This window comes from Dipodomys merriami, unplaced genomic scaffold, assembly GCF_024711535.1.
Source record: "Dipodomys merriami isolate MVZ:Mamm:240054 unplaced genomic scaffold, mDipMer1.0.p SCAF_194, whole genome shotgun sequence".
Taxonomy (NCBI): Eukaryota; Metazoa; Chordata; class Mammalia; order Rodentia; family Heteromyidae; genus Dipodomys; species Dipodomys merriami.
Genome location: NW_027203315.1, coordinates 1,300,486 through 1,327,156, shown reverse-complemented (window position 1 = coordinate 1,327,156; position 26,671 = coordinate 1,300,486). Strand labels below are relative to the sequence as shown.

Here is a 26,671-nt window from a genome sequence, read left to right as displayed (position 1 = left end):
GAGACTCACATTATTTGTTTCTTTGTTTCTTCCATGATGTACTTTTGGAGTTCTATTTATGGGTTACTGTCAAATCTAGCATTCTTATTTTTTTCCCTCAGTCGTGGGTCCTGAACTGTGGGCCTGGGTGCTTTCGCTCAGCTCTTCAGCTCAAGGAGAGTACATTACAAACTGAAGCAAAAGAACAGCTCCAACATTTTTGCTTATGTGGTGCTGAGGATTCAAACCCAGGGCCTCATGCATGCTAAGCAAGCACTCTACCACTGAGCAATCTTCCCAGACCAGTTACTGTCAAATCTGATGCCATGAAACTTTCCTCTCCTTCTCTCTTCTTCTCTTCTTTTCCCTTTCTCTCTGTTCCCCTCCTCTCCACTACTCTCTTGTCCTCTTTTCTTCCTTCTTTTCCCTGACCTTTTGCTTACCTTCCCCACCTTCACTCATTTTCTTTTCCCTTTATATCTGAGATGAAGACTTGCTAGTATCAGTACAGTTAGGTTTCTAACTTAGAAACACATGTAATACACATACTTCATGGTTTTCTTGAGCTACTTTTGGAGCTTGAACTGCAGGTCTCACAGTCAGTGAACTTCCTCACTCACTGTTGGCACTATCACTTGAGCCATACCTCTAACCTGTTCATTAACTGCTTAGTTTGAGTTGTCTATCCACCTGGCTTCCAGACCTCAGTTTCCTCCTTTTAGTAGCTAGGCTCAATTGACAATCTTGAGCAAGAAGTACTTGCCTTGATTTTTCTTACCTCAACATTTAACATTAGCACTTAATTGGATACTACAATGAAATAGTTTATTGTTACTGGTTTATGTAGAATTAATATGCAACCTAAACTGAAATAGTTTATCTTTCAAATTAAGTGTTGTAATGTGTTTCTAACAATTGTAACTGTTCTAACTGTGGTAGATTTTCTTCACTAAGCAAATCGCTTATGCTGGAGGTATTGTTTTATAATTAATGCAATTTAATGTTATTGTGGAGGTGATGTATAGAGAGGTATAATGATATGAGTGAGGTAAAAATACCCTTCTTTGCATACAGTGTCTTCCATTCCTTCATTCTCTCCCAATCTCTCCCTCCTATCTCTACTCTTGAGTTGTATATTTTACTTTCATCACCCTATTTCCCTCACATTCCATGGCTCTGCCACACCCACCAGAAGATATACACGTGAATACACCATACAAAATTGAAAGCAATTGTTTTTATTTCACAAGTGAAGTAAGAAAGTAGCTCCCTTTAATATTGAATAAATCACAATGATAGCATACATATATTTTTTACATATCCATTCTAGTTTTCTACTGTTTGTTTTACTGTTAGATTATTAGAAACATATTGTTAGATTTTATCCTGTATTTATATCATATTTATTTGTCATACTGATTTCTAGACAATTTCTATTCAGATCTATTCTCAGTGTGTGTGTTTTGGTAAATATTACAGCATAGTGCTTTATAAGCAGCATTTAGTAAAGATAATGCCATAGATGTGTGTGTTTCTAGTGACCATTTGTCTAGTTATTCAGTCATTAAGAGGAATATTACTTCTCCAATCATAATGATAGATTAAAGAAATTATCATTCATTGGCCTTTTAATCATGTCTTTGTATACTTTGGTTTTCAGCATAGACCTTTTGTTATACACATTTATAATTTGCCTGTTATTATCAATGCTCTGTATCTGTGGTAACACAATTTGTGCTGAGGTTCTTTTCCTTTCATATTATGAATACTTGTATTTTTTAGTATTGATTATTGCTTATGGTATATTTATATTGATTTACTTTTCTTTCTTGATACTTAATATATGTCTCTTTGGCTTATTGAGTTTTTTGAGTATGGTTTCTTCTGTTCAAATCAGACAGTACCCGATATATTTACTATTTTTATATTACAATATTAACATAGTTTTATTTTAGTGATTACTTTGCTATTTATTATGTTTGTCTCATCTGATATGTATTTCTTAGTTTGCTTTCATGTAACCTGCACACATACTTCTTTTTTTTTGGGGGGGGGGTCTGGTCATGGGGCCTGAACTCTGGACCTAGGCACTGTCCCTCAGCTCTTCAGCTCAAGGCTAGGGCTCTACCACTTGAGCCACAGCGCCACTTCCGGCTTTTTCCTTTTTTTGCTTATGTGGTGCTGAGGAATCAAACCTAGGGCCTCTGGCATTCAAGGCATGCGCTTTACCACTGAGCCACCTTCCCAGCCCCTGCACACATCCTTCTATACAGTGCAAATCACCTCTAATACAATCTCCAGGGAATATTCTGTACACTGTAAATCACCTCTGATACCTATTATAATTTAATTCCTACTAAATAGTTATTACAATGCATTGTTCATTGGATAATGCCAGTTTTTTCAAAGGCGGCATGTTTACTATAGGTGCCATACTTTTTCAAGTATTTGGGTTCTATGGTTTGTTGAATCTGTGCAACAAACAAATATGTAAGACCTAATATATTCCTTTGAAAATGCTACTGTAGGTGTTGGAAAGGTGGCTCAGTGGAGAGTGTTTGCCTTACATGCATGAGACCCTGGGTTCGGTTGCTCAGGACCACATATAACAGAAGAATATGGAAGTGGTGCTGTGGGTCCAGTAGTAGAGCAGTAGCCTTGAGCTGAAGAGCTGATGGACAGAGCCCAGGCCCAGAGATCAAGCCACATGAATGATGAAAAGCAAAAACATACCACAAATAACATAGTGCATATAATAATATTTAAAGGTGCTGGACACAAGTGTCTCATGTTGGTAAACCTGAGACCTGAGGATTTAGATTTCATCTAGCCCTTTTAGAAAGGTCAATGAAACTCTTATCTACAATTAATCATCTTAGTAATCCAGAAGTAGAAATTGATACATGGCTCAAGTGATAAATCCTTAAGATAAAATGGTCAGGAACAGCACTCAGACAATGAGATCAATACCAAATATTAGTATGTTTTACTGCGATATATGAAAATAAATGCTACTTTTAAAAAGTGGGTGGATGGGCTGGGAAGGTGGCTCAGTGGTAGAGCGCTTGCCTTGCATGCATGAGGCCCTGGGTTCGATTCCTCAGCACCACATAAGCAAAAAGAAAAAAAGCCTGAATTGGCGCTGTGGCTCAAATGGTAGAGTGCTAGCCTTGAGCTGAAGAGCTGAGGGACAGTGCCCAGGCCCAGAGTTCAGGCCTACAACTGGACCCAAAAAAAAAAAAGTGGGTGGAATTATGCAAAAATGCATATTGTTCAATAAGTAATGATATCAATGAAATCAATCGAGTAATCAATCAAGTAATGAAATGAATACCTGGCTTATTTAACTTTCACATACATATATATGTGTAAATACCCATATGTATATATGTATACATACACATGTGTATGTATACATATATGTGTATATGTGTATATATACATATATACTCATATGTGTATAAATAGACATATACATGTATGTATGTACACATACATATGTATATATATCCCCTTCACAATAATTTTTTAAGAATGCAAAAGAAACAGAAACATAGAAAAAATTCTCCTATGGATCTAGGTAGCATTTGAAGCAGGGAGGGTATGCAGACATGGTATAGGAGGTAAATATGGTTTTAAAATGTGTGTGTGTGTGTGTGTGTGTGTGTGTGTGTGTGTGTGTGTGTGTGTGTGAGTGTGTGGTGTGTTTATCAATGAAACTTGCTGACATTGGGTTTTTTGTTTTCATTTGCTCATTTGTTGTTTTTGTTTTTGTTTGACATTTCTGGGGCTTGAACTTAAGGTGTGAGAACAGTTCCTGAATTTCATTATGCTGAAGGCTACCACTCTACCACTTGAGCTACAACACCAGTGCTTCTAGGGGTGTTTGGTAGTTGTTGTTTATTAGGTACTGTGAAATCAAAACCTGTGCTACATGCATGCTAGGCAAGCACTTTATCACTAAGCCAGCCCCAACCACACTGTTTTAAGAAAGGAGGCAGGGCTGGGAGTGTGGTTCAGTGGTAGAGTGCTTGCCTTGCTACATGAGGCAATGGGTTCCATTTCTCAGCACCACATCAGCAGAAAATTCATTGTGACTTATCACCAATTAAATACCAGAAAACTACAAGTGACATTCTGGCTGGAAGTGGTAGCATGGTAGCCTTTATTGAAAAGATAAGGGAATATGCCAGGCCCTCCTGAGTTTAAACCCCACAACCAAAAATTAAAAGAAAAAAGAAACAATCATGAACAATCAAAAACCTAAATACTTGCTCATTGCTTTTGTTCTTCTATTTTTCTTTGTATACTTCGTATCATTCCATTTTCTACTTTCTTCCTTTCACTTTGGATGATTGAACCTTGGGACTTGTACATGGAAGGTGGATACTACATACCAGCCTATTCTTTCTTCTTTTAACATAAAAAGTCTGCTTATAGGACAAGCAAGGTAGTGAAGTAGTACAGGGCTTGCATTGCATGAATGAGGACTGGGATGTATTCCTCAGGTCCACATGTACAGAAAAACTTGGAAGTGGTATTCTGGCTCAAGTGGTAGAATGCTACACTTTAGCAAAAGCAGCTCAGGGACAGCACCTGGCCTCTGAGCTCAAGCCTAAATACCAGCAAAACAAAACATCTGCTCATTTAGGCAATGCTTCCCCTGCAATTTAAAAGACAATCTTACAAGTGACTTTAGTTCACTTTCAATACTACTGTCCTCCTTTCCAGTGAGTGCAGGGGCTGCATACAGAAGAGACTCTATGCCTCTGCTGTCACTTGTAAACTAGCTGTTGTACAACAGTAAGCATCAACACATACATTTCTGGTCTTATTATTTTGAACACAGTGGGCTTTGTCAAGGTAGGTCAAAATAAGTGAAGGAAACCTTTCCTTTTCACTTATTGGTTGTGATTGTAATGGATCTATCTTGCTGAGGACTTAAGTCTGACACTCTTGTCATTTGAGTTCTCTCTGAACTACTTTTCAATTTGTTTTCTTCTTAGGACACACACACACACACACACACACACACAAATATCCTGAAGAATTTTAACTAGTTAATCAGACAATAGTTTTTATTACCAATTCTTCTTGTCCACAGCAATTGTATCATCTACATAAGACAAGACAATTACATTAGGTCACTGGCTTAACTTGACTAACAGGTCCCTGTGTCAACAGTCAGTCCTCCTGAAACCTGGGCACACCATGTCCCATGCCAGATGTGCCATGTGGTGCTGGTGCTGTACTGATGGGTAGCACAGGCCCTGATCTTGGCTCCTTACTCCTGTCCCAAGGGACATGCCAGTCTTGCATATTGCATGAAGACTTTGGCACTGCACTCCTCTCCTCGGCTGGCTCCTCACCAATCTTTTCTTTCCTGTACCTTCCATTTTGAGCTCTGGCCTAGACTACAAGCCCAGCCAACTTTCAACACACCTGATGAAGTCCCCACATCAAACTTTTGGTAACAAATATTTAAGTTAGAATGCACATATAAAGTTTTGGCTTGGTTTTATTCAGACCTCATGGACAAGTGAAGAAAAGATGGTTAGCTGTGGATGCCCCAGGTAATGATTTTCTGAAAGTACTGACAACTCTATAACAGGGACTTCAAACAAGGATGTTTCTGATCCAGAAACCTGAAAGAAAAAAATTTAAAAGAACCTCACAATTCATTCAGGAAACAGAAAAGAGAAGTTAGGGTAAGATGTTCCTCAAAGGAGCAGGGAAAATGTACACTGAATACTATGCTAATTATGGGAGGAAAATGACCTAGAGGTGGACAACAATAAAGATATAAGTGCTCAAGGTAATAGAAGGAGGCCTTGGGTGGTCCCTGAGGTTCTAGTGAAAATCCTATGAGAGCCTTGTTCAGTACCCACTGTGTTCAGTATCCCAGCATCTGTCCTGGGATATTCAGTCACTCTGAGATGCATCATTCCAGGTTAACCTCAGGAAGAAACAAGGATTCACCTAACATCCTGCTCTCTCATTGGGATCAAGATTGCTTGGGAACTGGAGGTTTTTGGTTAAATACTTAGATCTCTGGGGAGCAGACTCTTCAGGGTCATGACTTTCGGTCATATGAACTGCCCCTGCTGATGATATCACAATGTTCTGTAACATAGATGTGACTATGTTTGTATATTTTACTAGTAACATTCAATGAATGGCTATTGAAAATAATCTAATTTAGAGTTGAAATCTTTGAAGAAAGGCAGAACTCTTCTAAAGCCTAACTTTGGATATTGCTGCAGGATGAATCTTGTAGTAGGACCGTTGACATTCTGAAAAATTATATAACTTAAACCGCTCTTAGTGATTAGGTCTAGGGTGGATATGTACCCAAGACATGGTTCACCACTTCTCTTCTCAGGACATAGGACCTTTTAGAATGAGCTGAAACTAAACATCCTGTCATTCACTCCTGGGAGTGGCCTGGAAATAAAGTGCTATACATAAGGGAAGAACAACAAAACTGCTTCTACACATCTGGACAGAACAGACTGAAAAGAGTATTTCTCCTACATTTGTGTGCACACAGTAGAAGACCATTGTCTTCTCATACAAATATATTGGTATTCTGGGATCTTAAATCATCACTATTGACTCCTTCTTTATTTATGATACTGATTCAAGTATACTGAAATATTTGGCCACATTTTATATGTTGAGATCTCTCTTGGAATGTCTAATTCCACACCTTACAGATGGGGACCACATTGTCCTACATAGTAACTTGAACCTCTGCAAGGACCTATTAACTAGTCAGAAATATAAAGTTATATCCATGTGCATTCACATGACAAAAGATACCAAACTATTTGTGACAATTTATCATTACCCAGGCTTATAAGATATTTCAATATCAACTTCAATCGAGGGACAATTACTATACCCTATGGAGTATTTTAGGTTTCTATAGGAATATAACTTTCCTGCACGAAGGCCAAAGAACCCGTTTTTACAAAATATCTTTCCTCGCCTTGGAGTTCTTTCTACTCCAGGCTTCAGTACACTTCCTGAGATTTTGTAATAAAGGAACAAATGTGATGACAGTCTATCAGCATGATTCACAGCACTACTTGTGGGAAATTTGGTGATAATTGGTCATAACAGTCTCACAGCATTTCCTACCTCATTGGCCTTTCAATTGTGATCTTAAATCTCATATTCTTGAGCAATTAAGAATTCTGATGTGAAGCTCCAGTGCCCTTTAGATCAGGAGATCTTAATTACTTGATCCAAGCAGGACTCATGGTGTCTATATAACAGGATATAAAATTCATAACATCATATAGACACATGCAAAGGTCCTTTTGCAATCACTTTGTAAAGGACTGTTTACCTATCATTCTGTAAACCACACCCAAATTCTTCCACAAAATATTTGGAAGAATGTATTGTTTACATGGATTTTATTATTGGTCCTCAGGTTGAATTCAGGGGCAAAACATTGTGAGGCTTCCTTTACCTTCTATACCAGATGCCCTTTTGTATCACTGATTTTTCACCTTAGGGTCTTGCTTTTCTGCCTGGGCCTTTTGACACACTAATTTTATTATTACATATCACAAATAGCAAAAAAAGATCAGCACATATGACCAGATCCATGCTATTATTGGCTAAGATACTAATTTCATGAAGCTTTTGCACGGGATGGCCTACAAATACTACGTTTCTAATTTCAGCTTCCTGAGTAGCTAAGATTCCACACATGAGGGAGTGTAATTGCTCATTATTAATTGCTGGTTTTAAATTAAAAGAAGGAAAGGGAACTTTTATCAATTCAATGAGCAGCAAGTCCCTTAAATTTTGAGCTCAAGCAAAAGTGTTGGCCAAATGATAATAACAATAATAATAAAATCAAAAATAAAATGTCATCGTCAGGGTTACTTTAATGAATGTGGTATGTTGGTTCATGTCTTTCAATTACAGCTATATGAGAGGCCTAGGTAGAAGGGACTTCAGTCCATGAACCATCCATTACAGAAAGCATCCAGTGTGTCAAAATGGGAGAATGAGCTATATCCAAATGGCCGGTGTGTGGGGGAGGAGGGGTGGGGGTTACAAGTAGAAAGGCCAAGGGCCTCCTAATCCTCCTCTTTCTTTCTTTACTAGGCCTCAGTAGATAAGCAGAAGGGTGAACAGTGTGAGGGAAGGGGTTAAGCTAGCAACCTAGCTAAATCTGGAAATGTGAAGTCCACTGTCCTTATCTTGTAAATGGAACTCTGGCCAGGATTTAAGGATTCTCTTTGAAAAATTAAAATAAATACTGAAATAGTTGAAGGCACAGGAACCCTGAGGTGAAGCACTGAATGAAACCTCTTATTAACAGAGAGAGATTTCTTCAGAACAGCCCACAGGGCTCATGCTTTCATTCCTAGCTTTTATGGAGGCCAAGATGAGAGAATCTCCTTTGAAGCCAGATCTGGCTGGCTTCCACTCAGTTCCTGACTTCAAAACCTCATCTTGGCACAAAAACATTCTTCATGAAAGTGTAAAAGTAGAGCCCTTCATGTAACCAAACAGCTCTGGACATATCTAGAATAACTGGCTTATATAGGATCTGAAGTCTTGGTCTTGGTTTACTAATTAAGCACTGTCTGATGTTAACAGACATTTTTTCTAAATGCCTCCAGGATATCTTTAATTAAATAACTATGTAGTGGCATCTATCTTGGCTCTAGAAATCCTAAATTTTGGTCAACCTTTGTGTTTCTGTAAAAGAAGACACTATATTTGTTGGAAGCCACACTTTGGAAGATGGAATACTGCAGTGTTTATTACACAACTAGCAGTCTGCAAGCAGCCTGTTGTAACAAAGACTTGCAGTCCACAAATTCACTTAGGCAGCTTGGAAACAGGACAGAAAGGAAAAAAAAAGAATAAAAAAACACCAAGAAACCAATCAGCACCAAAAGAGTGCTCAATTGGGACACTATGATGACCGGAGACAAGCCAGGACACAGGACACAGGACAAGATCACAGAGACATATACCATAGCATCTGGTGCCACTGCTGGTGCAGCCTAAATAGGGCCTAAGCAGGAGGCAGGTCCACAGGAAATTCCATTCCCAGGCACTGGACTAACAGATTGAGTAACATATCAACCAAATTCTCACCCCTGCTTCCAGGGAACTAGCCACACCCATCAGTTGGGTGGCAAGTGATGGATGGGGGAATTTCCTTCCACCTGCATGAAGACAAGATGCCAGACCCCACCATCCACCATGTGGCCAATAGGGAACCAGCCACACCTGACCTCCTTACTTAATATTACTGAATTATTAAGTCAATTTATAAAATGTTATAGTCTCATTATTTTGTAAACAGTTCAAGAATTTCCTGTTTATAAAAGCCATTTCTCTTGAGCCCCACGTCTGAAACAATTATTCTCACATTCACTAAAAATTAAACATTCTTTTTTTTTTTTTTTTGTCAAGCCATGGGGCCTGAATGGGCCTGAGCGCTGTCCCTCAGCTCTTCAGCTCAAGGCTAGAGCCCTACCACTTGAGCCACAGGGCCACTTTCGGGTTTTTTTCTTTTTTTGCTTATGTGGTGCTGGGGAATCGAAACCAGGGCCTCAGGCATGCAAGGCAAGCATTCTATCACTGAGCCACCTTCCCAGCCCCTAAACATTCTTTTTTTTTTTTTTTTTAATATTATTTTATTTTTATTTGAGGACATACTGTACAGAGGGGCTACAATTACATGGGCAGGATAATGCATACATTTCTTACCAAGCATTGCAGCCTCCTCCTTTGTTTACCCTTCACCTCCCTTCCCAGCCTCCCCCCTCCCCCCACCCAATTATACCCCCCTCCCCCCCCACCGACATTGTAAAGCTGGTTTTGACATGACATTTTGTACTTCTCATTGTTGCAACAGGTCCACCTGAATCCTTAAATGACTTGTTTGCCCCCATCTCCTCCACATGTTATACTGACATCAAATATAGTGAAAACGGGGGTTACACTGTGGGGGAGAGACATACAATGCAACAAAGAAATATCTTATAAATGCGTTAGAAACATATGCATGAAAGAAATGAAAACATTAAAATACATATTTAAGGGTTCATTTTCCTAACATCACATTATCTGACCTTTTCTGCTTGACTCATACCTATACTAGATATTCTTTTGAATAGTTCATTTCTTCCTTCTTCCTCACTCTTTCTCTTCCTCTTTCCCTCTCTCACATCACTCCTTCCTTTCTTCCTTCTTTTGTTCCTTCTTTCCATCGTTCCTTCCTTCCTTCCTCTTAGGGCCTAGAAGTGATGCTGTAATTCAAGTAGCAGATGGTTTTATCTTTTTGTTAACTTCAATTTTTGTGAGAGGTTGATCAATATCTTTGTGTGCTTGATTATTTCCCCTAATGTCCTATCCACTTTGGCCCTCTATGAGATAACACAGGTGCGACACATCATCCACACTGGTGTTTTGTAATAGCTTGCTCAGAAGAACAACTAAATAGGCTAAGAGTGAATCAATCACAAGTTGCTCATCACCAATGATTAATTAAAGAAAAGAGCAGGCACTGAAGACACTTTGGGGTTCTCCCCCAAGGCACAATGCAGATTCAAGTCTTTATTAATCCATCATACTTTTAAATATATATTTTATTGTAAACATACTGTAGAGATTGGTTATACCATTATGAGTTAGGTCATGAATACATTTCCTTTTGAGCATTTTTACCCCTCTGAGAAAGACTTTACTACTATATATGTACTGCAATAAGGACTAATATCTTCCTTTAGATCTTCCATTCAAAAACTGAACTGGAATAAGTAAGTCATTTGTACTATAACGCATGGATCACACATACAGAGGGACCCTTAAGGGAACAGTAGAAATATGGTTGTTCTCATGTTCTTGCCTCCAATCATAACAGTATTACTCATCTATTGTTCCCATAAGCATGTTGGAGATGACCTGAATCCAGTCCCAAAGGGCTAGAACTCATATTTCTAAGAAGAATTCATCAAATTACCTTGACACACCATTCCTTAGTATAAAAGACACAAGTGCATTATTTCAATCTCTTAATTACTTGTTGAGACTGGTTGTTTCTACATGCTTTGGATAATATTGAAGGACACCATACCCACTCAACATAATGACAAGTATTGGCTCAAAGAGAGCTGAAGAGTGAAGAATGGTTTCCCATCACCTTAGATTACCTCTGCCATGAAGGATTTCTCTGTATAATTTACAGAGGTTTTCTGACAAAGATTTTCTTTTTTTTTTTTTTTTAATTGTATTTTATTTTATTTGAGAACATACTGTACAGGGGGGCTACAATTACATGGGCAGGATAATGCATACATTTCTTACCAAGCATTGCAGCCTCCTCCTTTGTTTACCCTTCACTTCCCTTCCCCGCCTCCCCCCTCCCCCCACCCAATTATACCCCCCTCCCCCCCCACACCGACATTGTAAAGCTGGTTTTGACATGACATTTTGTACTTCTCATTGTTGCAACAGGTCCACCTGAGTCCTTAAACGACTTGTTTGTCCCCATCTCCTCCACATGTTATACTGACATCAAATATAGTGAAAGCGGGGGTTACACTGTGGGGGAGGGACATACAAAGCAACAAAGAAATAATCTTATAAATGCGTTAGAAACACATGCATGAAAGAAACGAAAACATTAAAATACATATTTAAGGGTTCATTTTCCTAACATCACATTATCTGACCTTTTCCGCTTGACTCATACCTATACTAGATATTGCAAATAAGGGAAACCATGGGACCTATGCTTCTTTGGGCCTGGCTTACTTCACTTAATATAATTTTTTCCAAACCTTTCCATTTCCTAACAAATGGGGAAATGTCATTCTTTCTGATGGAGGCATAGAATTCCATTGTGTATATATACCACATTTTCTTGATCCATTCATCTACTGAGGGGCATCTGGGTTGGTTCCATATCTTAGCTATGGTAAATAATGCTGCAATAAACATAGTTGTGCTGGTAGCTTTAGTGTGGTCTTGTTTGTAAACATTTGGGTAAATGCCCAAAAGTGGGATTGCTGGATCATAGGGGAGATCTATGTGAAGTCTTCTGAGGAACCTCCATACTGCTTTCCAAAGTGGTTGAACAAGTTTACATTCCCACCAACAATGAAGTAAGGTTCCTTTCTGTCCACATCCCCTCCAGCATCTGTTGTTGTTAGAGTTCTTGATTTTTGCTGTTCTAACTGGAGTGAGGTGATATCTCAATGTTGTTTTGATTTGCATTTCTTTTATGGCTAGGGATGTTGAACATTTCTTCATGTGTCTATTGGCCATCCTTGTTTCTTCTTTCTGACAAAGATTTTCCTACATTGGGTTTCTTTCCTGGGTAAATATTTTAATAATTGCTGAAGGTTGGCTTCTGGTTGAAAGACTTCCTCTCATGTTTATATTGAGAGAAATTCTGTCATGTGGCCAGGTCTCTGATACCTGTACAGATGTGACTTCTGGCAAAATGTTTTCAGTACTCATAGTTTCTCTCCTGTGTATGATCTCACATATGCTGAGGACTCAGTTCTGATTGAAAGTCATTTCACATATGTTCTATTCAATACTTTCTTTTCTCCTATGTGAGTCAGTTCTCTGATGAATACTGAGGTATTCCTTTCAGGTCAAAGACCTTCCACATTTGTAATATTTTAAAGATTACTCCGCTGTGTCTGTCCTATGAACTTGGATCTATGAATACTTAGTAAATGACTTTCCACATTTGATATATTTGTATTTTCTCGCCTGTGTCGGTTCTGTGATGCAAACTGAGTTAGGACTTTTTCTTGAAAACTTTTCCATTTATATTTCCTACATAGGATTTCTCTCCTCTTTGTGTGTGAGGTTGTGTGTCTGTGTGTCTGTGTTTTGTGTGTGTTCTGTGATGAACCCTGAGCTGTGTCGTAGATGGAAGACTCCACATCTGCTATATCATAAGGTCTTTATCCTGTATTGGTTCTGTATTCCAATTTCAATTTTCTTACAGATCAAAGACTTTCCCCATTTGGTACAATCCTAAGTTATTTCATTTGTGTGAATCAACTTATGTATGTTAAGTTGTGACCTCCAGGTCTTTCCACACTGGTTGCATTCATAAGGTTTCTCTCCTTGTGTTCTGTGATGGATATTAAGGTTTGCCTTCCCGGTGAAAGAATTTCCATGCCTGCTACATACATACCATTTCTCTCTGGTGGGTTTTTTTCTGATGGACAGAAAGGTTTATGTTCTGGGTGAAAGACTTTCCACATAGCTGACATTCATAAAATTTCTCCCCTGTGTTTGCTCTCTGGTGGACAGTAAGGTGTAGCTTCTGGCTGAAAATCTTTCCACACATATGACATTCATAAGGTTTCTTTCATGTGTGTTTTCTGATGGACAGTGAAGTTTTACTTCCAGGTGAAAGCCTTTTCACACGTGTTACATTCATAAGGTTTCTCTCCTGTGTGTGTGTTCTCTGGTGGCAAGTAAGGGTTGATTTCGGGGTGAAACACTTTCCACACAGGTTACATTCATAAGGTCTCTCTCCTGTGTTTGTTCTGTGGTGGACAGTAAGGTTTACCTTTTTGGTGAAAGACTTTCCACACAGGTTACATTCATAAGGTCTCTCTCCTGTGTGTGTTCTGTGGTGGACAATAAGGTTTACCTTTCGGGTGAAAGACTTTCCACACACATTACATTCATGAAGTTTCTCTCCTGTGTGTATTCTCTGGTGGCTAGTAAGATATGCCTTGCAGGTGAAAGACTTTCCACAAATGTTACATTCAAAAGGATACTCTTTTGTGTGTGTTCTCTGGTGAACAGTAAGCTTTGATTTCTGGATGAAAGACTTTCCACACACATTACATTCATAAGGTTTCTTTCCTGTGTGTGTTATCTGATGGGCAGTGAGGGTTGACTTCCAGGTAAAGGACTTTCCACACAAGTTACATTCATAAATTTTCTCTCCTGTGTGTGTTCTCTGGTGGACAGTAAGGTTTGATTTCTGGGTGAAAGACTTTCGACACATGTTACATTCATAAGGTTTCTCTCTTGTGTGTGTTCTCTGAGGGAGAATAAGGTGTGTCGTCTCGGTGAAAGACCTTTCACACTGTTTATATTCTTCAACTACAGAAGACAAATGAGGTCTATATGCAGCACATATTGTACCAGGTTCACTCAAAGCATCCATGTTCTGACACCCAGTGAGCTTTTCTGGCCTCATCCCTAAGGAGTTTCCATTATTCTTAATCAGTTGTGACTTCTGTTTTGAGCTCAAATGAAAACTTCTTATAAGTCTCACTTTTTCCTCCCCTGGGTTACTATTCATGACTGCTACTTCAGAGAGATATTTATTGTGACTTTCCTGACAGGTGCTAATCACATCCTCCATTACTGGGACATCTAAAATGAATAATAGAAAAATAGACAAAAACATAAATGAGACCCACAAATTCCTTTCTATAACGATATTTCCTCACATTCTGTTACTAGATTTTCAAATATCAAAGCATTGCTTTATGCAGAATATATAATTTTCTCTGCAATGTAGTAACTAAGAAAGTAGTACTGACATTTTACAATGCAAAATAATGTTTTTCTGTATTTCAGATTATTATATGTTTCTCCAGGAAATATTTCCTGAAGTTATTCATCTCCATACTCTTAATGCTTCCATTCTGAATCGCCCTCTATGCCCAGCGCCACTGATAAGAAATTGTCCCCATCAGAGAATAGCAGCCCTAGCATACTGCTATTTTCCTCCTACCTGCATAATACCAGTTTAAAAGAAAATGAGATCTCCTTTCTACATTTCTTATTGTCTTTTTCTCTTTATGAAAGACTTCTCTACAGAAAAAGAGAATTGCTAACATTAACTACACTGGCACACCAAATTCAGTTTGTCTCCACGTGAATTCTGGATTGAAAATTCCTTGAGACAAAGGATCACCTAGTTCTCTGCCACACATGACTCAGGGGCACTAGGAATACTATTGCTCCGTACCGCTCAAAATAAACAGACCCACTGGGCTCTGGATCCATCATCACCATTCAAGATGCTTTAACTCACCTGTGAAATTCTTGTCTGAGGCTTCTCTTATCCATGGTTCTGCACCTTGCTCCAGCTTCACAATCAATTCAGGTTTAGGAATACAGTGCCCTGTGAATAAGAAATAGTGGAGAACAAATGCTCTTGCTGGGTCATCATTAATGTAAGTTCACAGAGATCCTGTTCATAAGGTTGTTCCTAAATCTGGTTTCTCAATTGTTTTTGTGGGGGGCGGTCGAGTTGTGGGGCCTGAACTCTGGGCCTGAGAGCTGTCTCCCAGCTGTTAAGTACAAGGCTAGCACTCTATCACTTGAGCCACAACGCCAATTCCAGCTTTTTTTCCCTGGTTATGTGGTGCTGAGATATCGAACACAGGACCTCAAACATGCAAGGCAATCGGTCTATCCCTGACCCATTTTCCCAGCCCCTGGTTTCTCTATTCTTAATAATTCCTTGGTGGCGTTTCCCCCAGGTTTGAGTTTATTGTGTCCATTGTGTGGCTTGAACTCAGCTCTTTTGCTCAAAGCTAGCATTCTACTAGTTTGAGTCTTTGCCTACATTTCTAGTTTTTGAATGGTTAATTGGAGATAAGAGTTTCATGGTCATTTGTCCACAGTTGCTGGCTTCAAACCAACATCTTCAGATTTCAGCCTCCAGAGTATCTAGAATTCCAAACTTGATGCACTAAACTCTGTGTCAAGTTTGGCTTATAAATACACACTTTCACCTACTGATTTCCAGACCATACTGTCAGTAGTAATGTATATTCTATCTAGACTGTAGATCCATCTATAATAATTACCCCAAGTCTGGAAAGTCAGTCTCCTATTATTGGATCATAGTTTAGAACATTTGTCCAACTACTGATTAGAAATCTTAAAGATTGAGAATAAAATTAGCTCTTGAGTTACATATAATGAAGTTGAAGTTTCCCTTAGAAAGAAATGATACTTCCCATGGACTGAAATCTTTTTTTTTTTTTTTTAGAAAAGGTTATGGTCCAAAGGCTTACAACTGTAATCCTTCATTGACGAGGTGAGATCAGAACAGGCAGGCTTCAAACCAACCTGGGCATGGAAACCCAGAATATACCCCAAAACAAAAGGCAAAATGAAGTTGTGGTTCATGCAGAAGTGCGAAAGGCAAACAACACCAAGCTCCCAGACCTGAATTTGGCTGGCTTGTATACTAGCAGTTTTTTAGCTGGGAATGGACTGGAATCTTGTACCTAGATAACATAAACAGTCAAATGTCTACTAAAATAAAAGCACTTGATCTTTCAAGAAAAAGTGACCTTTGCTCACCCAAGGACATTAGGTTGCTATAGGTCTCCAGCATCACATCTCTGTGAAGGGTCCGCTGACTAGTATCCAGATCCTGCCACTCCTTCCAGGTGAAGTACACAGCCACATCATCAAATGATATCAGCTTCTGTAATGGCACATTTCCATCAAGAAATTAGACCTAGGTCATGAGAATTCCAATCTGGAATTTCATTATGCTGCAGGAATGCTTTTTTCTTACATAAAATATTTGCAGCTTGCTACAAAACTAAAAGTGGACCCCAGCCTATCACCATGCACCAACATTAACTCAAAATGTTTTAAAGACCTCAACATTAAACCTGAATCTCTGAAACTACTGTAGGACAGAGTAGGAGAAACACTTGAACTAATATGCAGAGGAAGGAACTTCCTGAACAGAGTCCCAGGGTCACAACAAGTTGGAGAGAGACCCGACAAATGGGACTACCTTAAAATAAAAAGCTTCTGCACACCTAAATCTATTGCAACTAAGCTAGAAAGACAACCAACTAATTGGGAAAAATATTTACCAGCAATATATCAGACAAGGGGTTAATATCCTGTATATACAGGGAACTCAAGAAACTAATCCCTCCCAAACCTAACAAACCAATTACTAAATGGGCAAGGGAACTAAAGAGGGACTTCTCAAATGAAGAAATAAAAATGGTAAAGAAACACATGAGGAAATGTTCATCATCCCTGGTGGTGAAGGAATTGCAAATAAAGACAACCCTGAGATACCACCTTACCCCAGTCAGAATGTCCCACATCCACAAATCAGCCAACGACAAATGCTAGAGGGGATGTGGAGAAAGAGGAACCCTATTACACTGCTGGTGGGAATGTACATTATACAACCACTTTGGAAAGCAGTCTGGAGGGTCCTTAGAAATCTAAAGATTGACCTCCCTTAATACCCAGTCATACCACTTCTAGGCATCTACCCTGAACAACAGCAACCAATATACAAGGACATGTGCACCTCCATGTTTATTGCAGCACTGTTCGCAATAGCTAGGATATGGAAACAATCTAGATGCCCCACCACAGATGAATGGATCCAAAAATTGTGGTATCTATACACAATGGAATATTATGTAGCCATTAGAAATGACAAAATAATGGCACTTGCAGGGAAAGGGATGGAGCTAGAAGGAATCATGTTGAGTGAGGTAAGCCAAGAGCTAAGAGACAAACAGTACATGGTCTCCCTGAGAAGTGGATGCTAAATCCAAAATGTTAGGTCATATGACAAAACTAACAGGACTTAAGAAACAAAGAACTCCCACTCATCTGGTCGAAACACTACTAAATATCCCCATGCTGCTGATCACATGTATGGTGTATAACATGTGAACACCGTTATATGTTACAGACTGTGATAGACAAATTTGATCCAGGAAAGTTAGAATGAATTGTGACTTTAAATGAGCATCATTATTCCACAATACTGTGAAATTCTGGAAATTATGTAATCACTTAATCACAATCAAAAAAAAAAAAAAAGAACCTCGGGGAAGGTAGGGAAGGAGGGAATGGTAGGGGGAAAACAATGGAGGGGGTAACAATGTTCAAGAAGAATTGTACTGATTACCTCACTCATGTAACTGTAACCCTTTGTATAGTACCTTTACAATAAAAAAAAAAAAAAGAAAAGGGAAAAAATGTTTGAGGCTTGCTGTGTTATCTATTCACTGGGAAATTTAAATAGCAAATTAGAAATATTTGACAATATATAAACCTGCTCATTAAAACACACAGATTGGCAGGGCACTGTTGGCTTATCCTCCTAGTTATTCAGGAGGCTGAGGTCTGAGGATCTAGGTTCAAGGCCAGCCCTGGCAGGAAAGTCCATGAGACACTTATCTCCAATAAAACACCAGAAAACTGAAAGTAGTACTACTGTGACTAAAGTAGTAGAGCACTCACTTTGACCTGAAGAGCTGAAGGACAACAACCAGGCCCAGAATTCAAGCCCGAAGACCAATAAAAAATTACAGTTTCCCTGGGAGGGAGGGGGGAGGGTGGGAAGGGATGTGAAGGGTAAACAAAGGAGGAGGCTGCAATGCTTGGTAAGAAATGTACACATTATCCTGCCCATGTAATTGTAACTCCTCTGTACAGTATGTTCACAAATAAAATTGAATTCAATTAAAAAATAATGAAAACCAAAAAAAAAAAATTACAGTTTCCCTAATGCATGCAAACACATTTCTCCTGCTAGCAATAGAGACAAGATAAAAACTCTAAGGAAACAATAATCTGGCATGACAACAATAAGTCTAAGGAGATGTCTGAAAAATTATATTATTTTTTGATAAAATTTTAGTACATATCAGGGTAACAATGAATTAAACAAATATTTTTTCTGCATTTACATATACTGCTTCACCATAAATCCTATTTAGATTTTCTATTAACACGTACTCTCATAAGCAAGCAGAACACATTCAGAATATGACATGGAATACAGAACATAGAACATTACTAGACCTATGAGAAGAAGTGTCCACCTGAATATTAAAAAAAAACTAACATTACTCCAGAAAGTAGCTAATGATTTACTTGGCCCATATATGATTTGATTGAGTTCACACATAAAATATCCTAGATTAACCATGTTTGGGTTAAATACTAAATATTGAAAAGTGGTCACAGATACCCTGATATTTCCATCCTATGTAAAAAAGAACTGCTACCATGAAGGTTTGTAAACTTTGCCTCCATACTACAATACAAAATATAGGTGGAAGGGGAATAAAATATTCTTTTCATTTTAATAGGCTTCATGGAAGGTGGAGGAAAATGTATAGAAGCTCAAGGAACACTCAATATGACAAAAATGATGAATTTGACCAAATGCTCAAATGTGTCACATATTCCTGATTCATTTCTCCAGTAGATTTCTCAGGATATATTTCCACTTGTGTTAGTTAATAGCAAAATTCCTCAGAGATCCAAATCAATTCCTGAGCAAACATCTGTGAGATTTTGCAACAAGTGATATTTCTAATAAAGAACACCTTGTCACTCTCTATATTTTTTTTTATCAGAACCAGTGCCTCTCATATACTGGCAGTGAATTAAAATATTCAAAATAGTGGGAAGGAAAAACTAAACAGAATACCACATCAAATGAAGTTAGACCAAAGATAACAGAATCAGGAGAAAAGTAATTTTCTTGTAGTTTATCATTTGGGGGAAGGAAATGCTTTTCTGTAGGGAACTCTGAAGTTGAGCTGAAGGGGGAAAAGGTTTGAGAGGTTGGAATTCCAACCTGACCGAAATGAGAACACTGAGAGCTGGCTGCAGAAGGGTTAAAAGAGAATTCTGGAGAGGGTTAAGAGACTGGATGGCAGGCCTTTTCCTTACTGTTGGAAAGATAGAAAGATAGCATCTGAAACTGAGCTGCTGTTCACCTTCAAGGCTAGGTAAGGTGAACTTCGTGTCTGCATTTTCTCTGGGAGCCAGTCTTCTGTCTCAGGAGAAGAAGGAAACATGTTTTTCTCACAACCTGTTGTGGCTCTGATTGTACTATTAATATAGATACTTCATTTTTGCATGTTATTAATGGTAACCTTCCATGTGTGCACTCAAGGAACTATGCTTGCTTGCACCAAGGGACCAAGTGCCAGAGAACCTTTGGAACCCTGGTTTTCCCTAAGTCTATCTGTTTATGTTTTTGTGATTTTCTAATTTTGTTTCTGGAATCCTGTAGAACTCTCTAGGCAACTATTTTCCTATACACTGGGTAAGGAAAATGTCAAACCTAAGAGCCATGTCAGCAAAGTAAAACTGATCACTAAGAAAAAGGAGTTCCCAGATAGATCATTTGAAGAAAAGAAACAACTGAGACACACATGGAGGAAAGAGGGAATGAGAAAAGTAAGAAAAAATGATAGAAAGCTAGATACAAAGAGAGAGAAAGAGAAAAATATCCAACACTAGTGAATAGAAAATCAAAAATAGAGAGAGAAAATAGAGGAAAGAAATTTTGTGAGGATACTTTAGAAAACAAACAGGAATTTGTAGAAAGACCATAAAGTTTACCAACAAATATAGCCTACGTTTCAAGTAAGGCCAAGACCATGAAGTCGTCCAAGTACTATATATGGAGAGTAATTTAAGTACATATAGGTTAATCATTCCTTAAGAACACACCAATGTGTGTCTGTCCATAACACCTTTTCAGCAATTCCAGGAAAATTTCATTGAAATAGTTTAATGTTGCTCATGAGGATGTGATCTGTTTACAAGCTATCCTTCACCTTCCATGAGAAGTAACCTGCTCGGTGTCATTACATCACGTAATAGATTTGATTACATTTTATGACAAGATGAAACCTAGACATTCTGAAGCCAATCTGCATTCAACTTAGAAAGAATATAACCATTTAATCTGCTAAACCTAAAAGCAATTTTAATCTGATAATCTATAAGCCATATGAATATGTTCCTGAGGCTGAATCTGTGTGGTTGGAATTGCTTTAAATTCTTGAACATCTTTAGGTTCATATAATGTAATAAAATCAAATGAGACATAAAAAAACAACTCACCAGAGATCCATTCATTCTGTCTTGCTGCTGACAATGAGCAGAAGATTCTGGAAGTATGGCTGGGATGCAAGAAAAATGAAGTATTCAGAAATGAATCTGTGAGACTTTCGGCCCAGAATTTCCTCTTGCAACATAATGCATGGGCTGGAAAACGGCAAAGAATTCTTATAAGAGAAGAATCTTTAATGTCTCAGGCAGAGCATTAAAGTCTCCAATATATACAAATCCAGTCCATTTCCTGGTAGATAGATATTATTAAACCAACTAATTTCTATGTTTATGTACATACTACATTTATAAAACTGAATGTTCCTAGCCGGGCGCTGGTGGCTCACGCCTGTAATCCTAGCTACTCAGGAGGCTGAGATCTGAGGATCGCGGTTCAAAGCCAGCCCGGGCAAGAAAGACCATGAGACTCCTATCTCCAATAAACCACCAGAAAACCGGAAGTGGCGCTGTAGCTCAAGTGGTAGAGCGCTCGCCTTGAGCTGAAGAGCTGAGGGACAGCGCCCAGGCCCAGAGTTCAAGCCCCACGACCGACAAAAAAAAAAAAAAAAACAACAAAAAAAAAAACTGAATGTTCCTACAAAAAATATTGAATAACTGAAAGCAAAAACATATCACATTTCCACTAAAAGTAATTATTACTGAATATAGTTCAGGATGAATGAACTGCTTTTTATAATGCAAAGGTATCCTAGGAATACATTGGAATTTGTTTTCTACCACATTCATTTACATATTTAAACATCATGGGAAGCATGTATGCTGTAACTCAGTAGTTTTCACCCAAAGTTACAGAGGAAACTGTACAGAATATATTTCTTGTGCTGTACTATTCAATAATGGTTGTCAAATGGCACATTTCACTGTATCCATTGCAAACATATGCAATGATTTGCAATTTGCCATTTAACATGCTTTGGCCAAAGGAACATGAGTAAAGATGGGGTAAACCCAGGTTTACCCTAAAGAGTCATGGGAAGATCGTTGGCCATCCTAAAAATACAACATAAAATACTCCATATAGGAGTGAAACACCTGAAGATAAGCATCACCTACAAAGCATACAACCTTGAGTAAGACATATTACCTCAAGTTTTCTTCTGTGATTTTTCATTTAAGGCCAACTGTTCCCGACCAGCACTTTCTGAACTAGGAGGCACAGCCAACACACTAGAGCTAGCATTAACAAATCCATAGATGGGACATTTATGATAAGGTTCAATGAATACATACTAAAAATTATAATGGTAACCCACGCTGAATAAATTAGCAAGAAGAGGATTAGGGCTTACTATATGAATAGATATTTTCAGTCATAACAATTAACCCACCTTCCCAAACCACAGCCTCAGGTACCCTCTGATAACTAGCATCTGGGTTATTCCTCAAGCCAGCTCATCACGACTCCTAGAAATTAGCTTAAATCTTGCAACAACACAAAGTGAGAGTGGTGTAGGAAAGAGTACCAGGTGAATCTGATGCTTAGGGAAGTAGCAACAATTTTTGCATAAGGCAAGGGAAGCTAGCAGCATCTTCCCCTTCGTGTGCTTTTCTGCTTCTTCCCTTTAGGGTTTCTCAGAATTGACAAGGTCTGTCCATTTAGGATGGAGATTCTTATTCATAGGGCGATCTGCTTCAAACATTGCTAGGCTTCATTCCTAAAAATACAGGACCAGCACTCACTACTCCAATATCCCATGTACAACTGTCTCTAGAAACAGGATGGTGAACAAACATCTGTGAACTCAAGCCAGGAGATTAAAACCTCAAGCCAAAAATATTAAAATATCTCTAGGAGAAACAACACAGAAGCCACAAATACAACTTCAATGTAAGAGGACTCAAGCCAGGCATACACCTCACAATTTCACTAGAATTCTTCCTGGGCAAAGCAAATAAGGTCACATGTGTTAATAGAAGAATCCCTTGGTCTTGGAGTACAAATGCACAGCTCTTGGGTTCTCCTCATCTGCAGAATCACCCAGCTTGCTCTCAGATATTTGGGAGCCAGGTTCTTGCAGCTCAGAGCCCAGAAGCTAATGGCAGCACCAACTCCTGAACCTCAAGCAAATTATCAACCCCAGACTGGAGAAAAGCGTGGAGGGGAAAGTGGCTGCTTTGGCTCAAGTGTAAAACTCTCCTCTTGAGCTGACGAGCTCAGGAACGTTGCTTGCAGGCCCAGAGTTCAAGCCCCACCAATGACTGAAAAAAAAACAAAACCAGAAAAAGAAACCCGTGGAGGATAGACTCCAGCAGCAATCCCACAGTTCCTACCTGATATCAGTTCCAAAGCTTGAGATTCCTTCAAGTTACAGCTCCCAAGGTCCACTGCACAGAGCTATGCGCCTGCCTCCTGGCTCCCACCTATGGAAGGCCGAACTTTACTTCCAGCAGTAAGGCAAAGGAAAAGAATCCAGAATGGGTTGACTTAAAACGCCTAACAGGGCGGTGAGACGCATGCCCAAAAGGATCTCTGCGCCACTTCCGCCCTCCAAAAACAAAAACTCAGGACTTTCAAACCAAAAGCCCTCCACGGAGACTACAATTCCCATAATGCTCGGCGCCACCTTGCTTCACCTCTTGTCAGAAGAGTGCTTGGATGCATTGGGACTTTTCTCTGCCTGCTGTGGGAGCTAAGGTGAGTTTCTTCTTCAAAACCACTGTTTCCTTTGTGAAATATTGTAAGACCAACCAGAAAATGGATAGATATGGGGAGAATTGGATGCATTGACTTTTTGGTACTTAGTTCTAATAAGGAAATTGAGGTTATGAGACTTTGTTTCTCATTCCTTTCTTTTTGTTGTATGCCTGTGTTCTGCGGAGTGTAAATTATATCTCTGTTCTGCTTTACATTGTTTAATACCTCCCCTCTCATCTTACAAACGTACTCATAAACACTGAACTTCTAAAGGGTCATTCTCCATTAGTGTAATGTACACACTGGCATAGAATAAGAAGATGGTTATGTGGATATGCATCATAATCCTTGTGTTGATTTGGATTTTGCAAAATCAAACAATTAATTTTCCAGAAAATCACCAATTCTATCTATTAAATGAAAATGAGTTTTTGGCTGTTTCTGAATTTTGCTTTACATTTAAGGGTTTTATGGTTTTTTCTTTTTCTGTTGGTCCTGAGGCTTCAACTCAGAGCTTGGTCACTGTCTGTGAGCATTTGCTGTGCTCTACTTGGATTTCCTTTCATAATTTCTTCAGGTAACTAGTGAAAAGGTTCCTCACAGGGATTCTTAAGAGCATGGAACATTTCCCTGATTTTTCTACAAAGAGAGTGGTTTGGGGGTCAGAATGAATGCAGGTATGTAGAAGAGTGAAGTTTAGGCTAGGCTATGTTGATGTGAATCTTAATCATTTACAAACCACTCTGCTCTTGTCTTCTCATTTTGCATGTGAAAATCTCTTTAGAATTCTTACCTCTTCTCTGATTCTAAAACTTCCTCTCAGTAGCTTTAGGCTACATATCTAGGGGACCTCTGACTTGTCTTCTCAGACCTTATCCATTAAGCTGTGGAATAAATCTTTGCCTTTTGCCACAGTCCGTACAGAGCACAAGCAAGATTTCTGTGGGCCAACGGGATAGTAATTAAGGAGACAGAGAGATGGCTGATGGCACAATTCTGCTATATTTCTCAAATGCTTGTGTAATATTGGTCTACGCCCACTGTGCCAAAAAGTGCAAACAGCACACACCTTCCCTCATTCTACTTCAATCTATCTTTTCCACCAAAGCTTCCCTTCACTTAAAGCCCCAGGCCAAACAGCTAGAACACATACTTCCTCAAACCAAGAAAGGACAAGGACTTGCAAGCCTGAAGGTGGGAGTCAATGGCCCTGAAGCCTTTGCTCACAGTTTGCCTGCTACTGGTAGGCACCCCAGGGTCTGCAACAGTCTCCCTCTCTCATAATCAGAGATCCTATACTTGTCTCTTCAATATTTATTGTGATTTTTGGTGATCCTTTACATACAATATAAATGAGATGGTTTGGATTGGAAAGTTTCATGCCTGGTTTTAGGTCTCCAGTGTATAGGTTTTCTATATCTCCTTTTTGGACCTGATTTATTCCTCATGAAAATGGAAATCAAAGGGCATATTTGGATTTATACACTTCAACTTAAAAGCACCTCTAATAATATAAAGAAAAATTAATTTTATTCTATAAAAGTAAATTCCTGAGAGGCAAGGAGAAAAGGATCAGAAAGAATTGGAGTACTTCCAAGACTTCATGTGAAGTGTAGTTTTCATTGTTCAAGCCTGTATTTCTGATGCATTTACTTATATTTTTATCCTTTTTTTTTTTTTTTTTTGGTCGTTCATGGCACTTGTACTCTGAACCTGGGAACCATCTCTGAGCTCAAGTACTCTACCATGTGAGCCACAACACACTTCTGGATTTCTAGTGATCACTGGAGATAAGTGTCTCACACATGTTGGTGGCCAGGCTGACTTTGAACTGGGATCCTCAGGTTTCAGCCTATTGAACAGCGAGGATTACAGACATAAGGAACCAGCACACAACTTGCATTTCTTGTGTTTTATGTCCCAACTCTGGGGCTTGAACTCAGTGCATGGACACTGTCACTGAACTTCTTTTGCTTAAGACTAGCATCCTACTACTTGAGCCACAATTCCACATTTTGCGTTCCTGTGTATGTGGTAGTTAGGACTTGAACCAGGGCTTCATGCATGCTAGGTAAGCATACTACCACTGCTTGGGCCAGGCACAATACCAGCAGCGCTCCAGAAGAACAAGGGGATTATAATGGAAGAGACAGAGACAAGGCCAATGATGAATCTCTCTTTATTTCTGCAATATCCTTAGCTATAGACACTTTCTATATCTGTCTAGTTCTTGCATTACATTGTTCTATGACTTAATGTGGCAACAACTGCAGATCATATGCATCCTTCCTCATTCTAGTTCAACCTTTGTCCACCAAACTCCTACAGGTAAGGCCCCAGGCCCAGAAGCTAAAAGGAACACTCCCTCCTATGAAAATGGCAAGTATTTACAGCCCTGAAGGTTGCAGTCCATGGTTGTGGAGCTTTTGCTCACACCTTGACAGTCCTGGCACCTCTGAGTCTGCAACAAGTCCTCCTTTTTATATTGTAAATTGAGCAAGTGTCTATCAGACTGAGCCTGGAAAATGCAGCAGATCCTACATCTCAGGAAGAATGGAAGAAAAAGGAATACCAAAACAAGAAACAAGAAAATGCCTAAGAAATGGAAAAAGGATTGCTATTTCCCAGTTTGTATCCCTGTATATAATGGAGAACTGATGCAGCTATGTCTGCAAGGTGTGCTACCTATAGAGTGGATTGACCAATATCAAATTCATGACACTGAAGCTGCCTAATGTCTAAGCTTCTTTTATCAAAGGAGGGCTGGGAAGGTGGCTCAGTGGTAGAATATTTGCCTTGCATGCATGAGGTCCTGAGTTCAATTCCTCTGCACATCAAAAGCAAAAAGAAAAAAGCAAGAAGTGGCGCTGTTGCTCAAGTGGTAGCCCGCTAGCCTTGAGGTGAAGAGCTGAAGGAGAGTGCCCAGGGCCAGAGTTTAGCCATATGACCAGATCTCCAAAACAAAAAATTATCAAAGGGCCAGATTCCTCATATATGTCACTGGATATTGGCCCATATCATATTGAGGGATAACACAGACGTACTAACCATTAGCATGTCACATCATTTTTTGGGGGGGGCTCTGTTCATGGGGCCTGATCTCTGGGTCTGGGCGCTATCCCTCAGCTCTTCAGC

General features: G+C 39.1%; 1 protein-coding gene across 1 annotated transcript in view; it reads right to left on the bottom strand.

Annotated features, from left to right (window-relative positions):
• Window positions 1–5,501: 5,501 nt before the first annotated feature.
• Window positions 5,502–26,671, bottom strand: part of LOC138831380 (zinc finger protein 558-like) — a 37,440-nt gene continuing 16,270 nt past the window's right edge. Inside the window, exons 3-7 of the mRNA XM_070028493.1 lie at window positions 20,893–20,951; window positions 16,333–16,459; window positions 13,424–14,205; window positions 13,181–13,354; window positions 5,502–5,624 (exon numbers count right to left, since the gene is read on the bottom strand). Coding sequence (XP_069884594.1) covers window positions 5,502–5,624; window positions 13,181–13,354; window positions 13,424–14,205; window positions 16,333–16,459; window positions 20,893–20,951 — 1,265 coding nt within the window. The remainder of the gene's footprint in view (window positions 5,625–13,180; window positions 13,355–13,423; window positions 14,206–16,332; window positions 16,460–20,892; window positions 20,952–26,671) is intronic.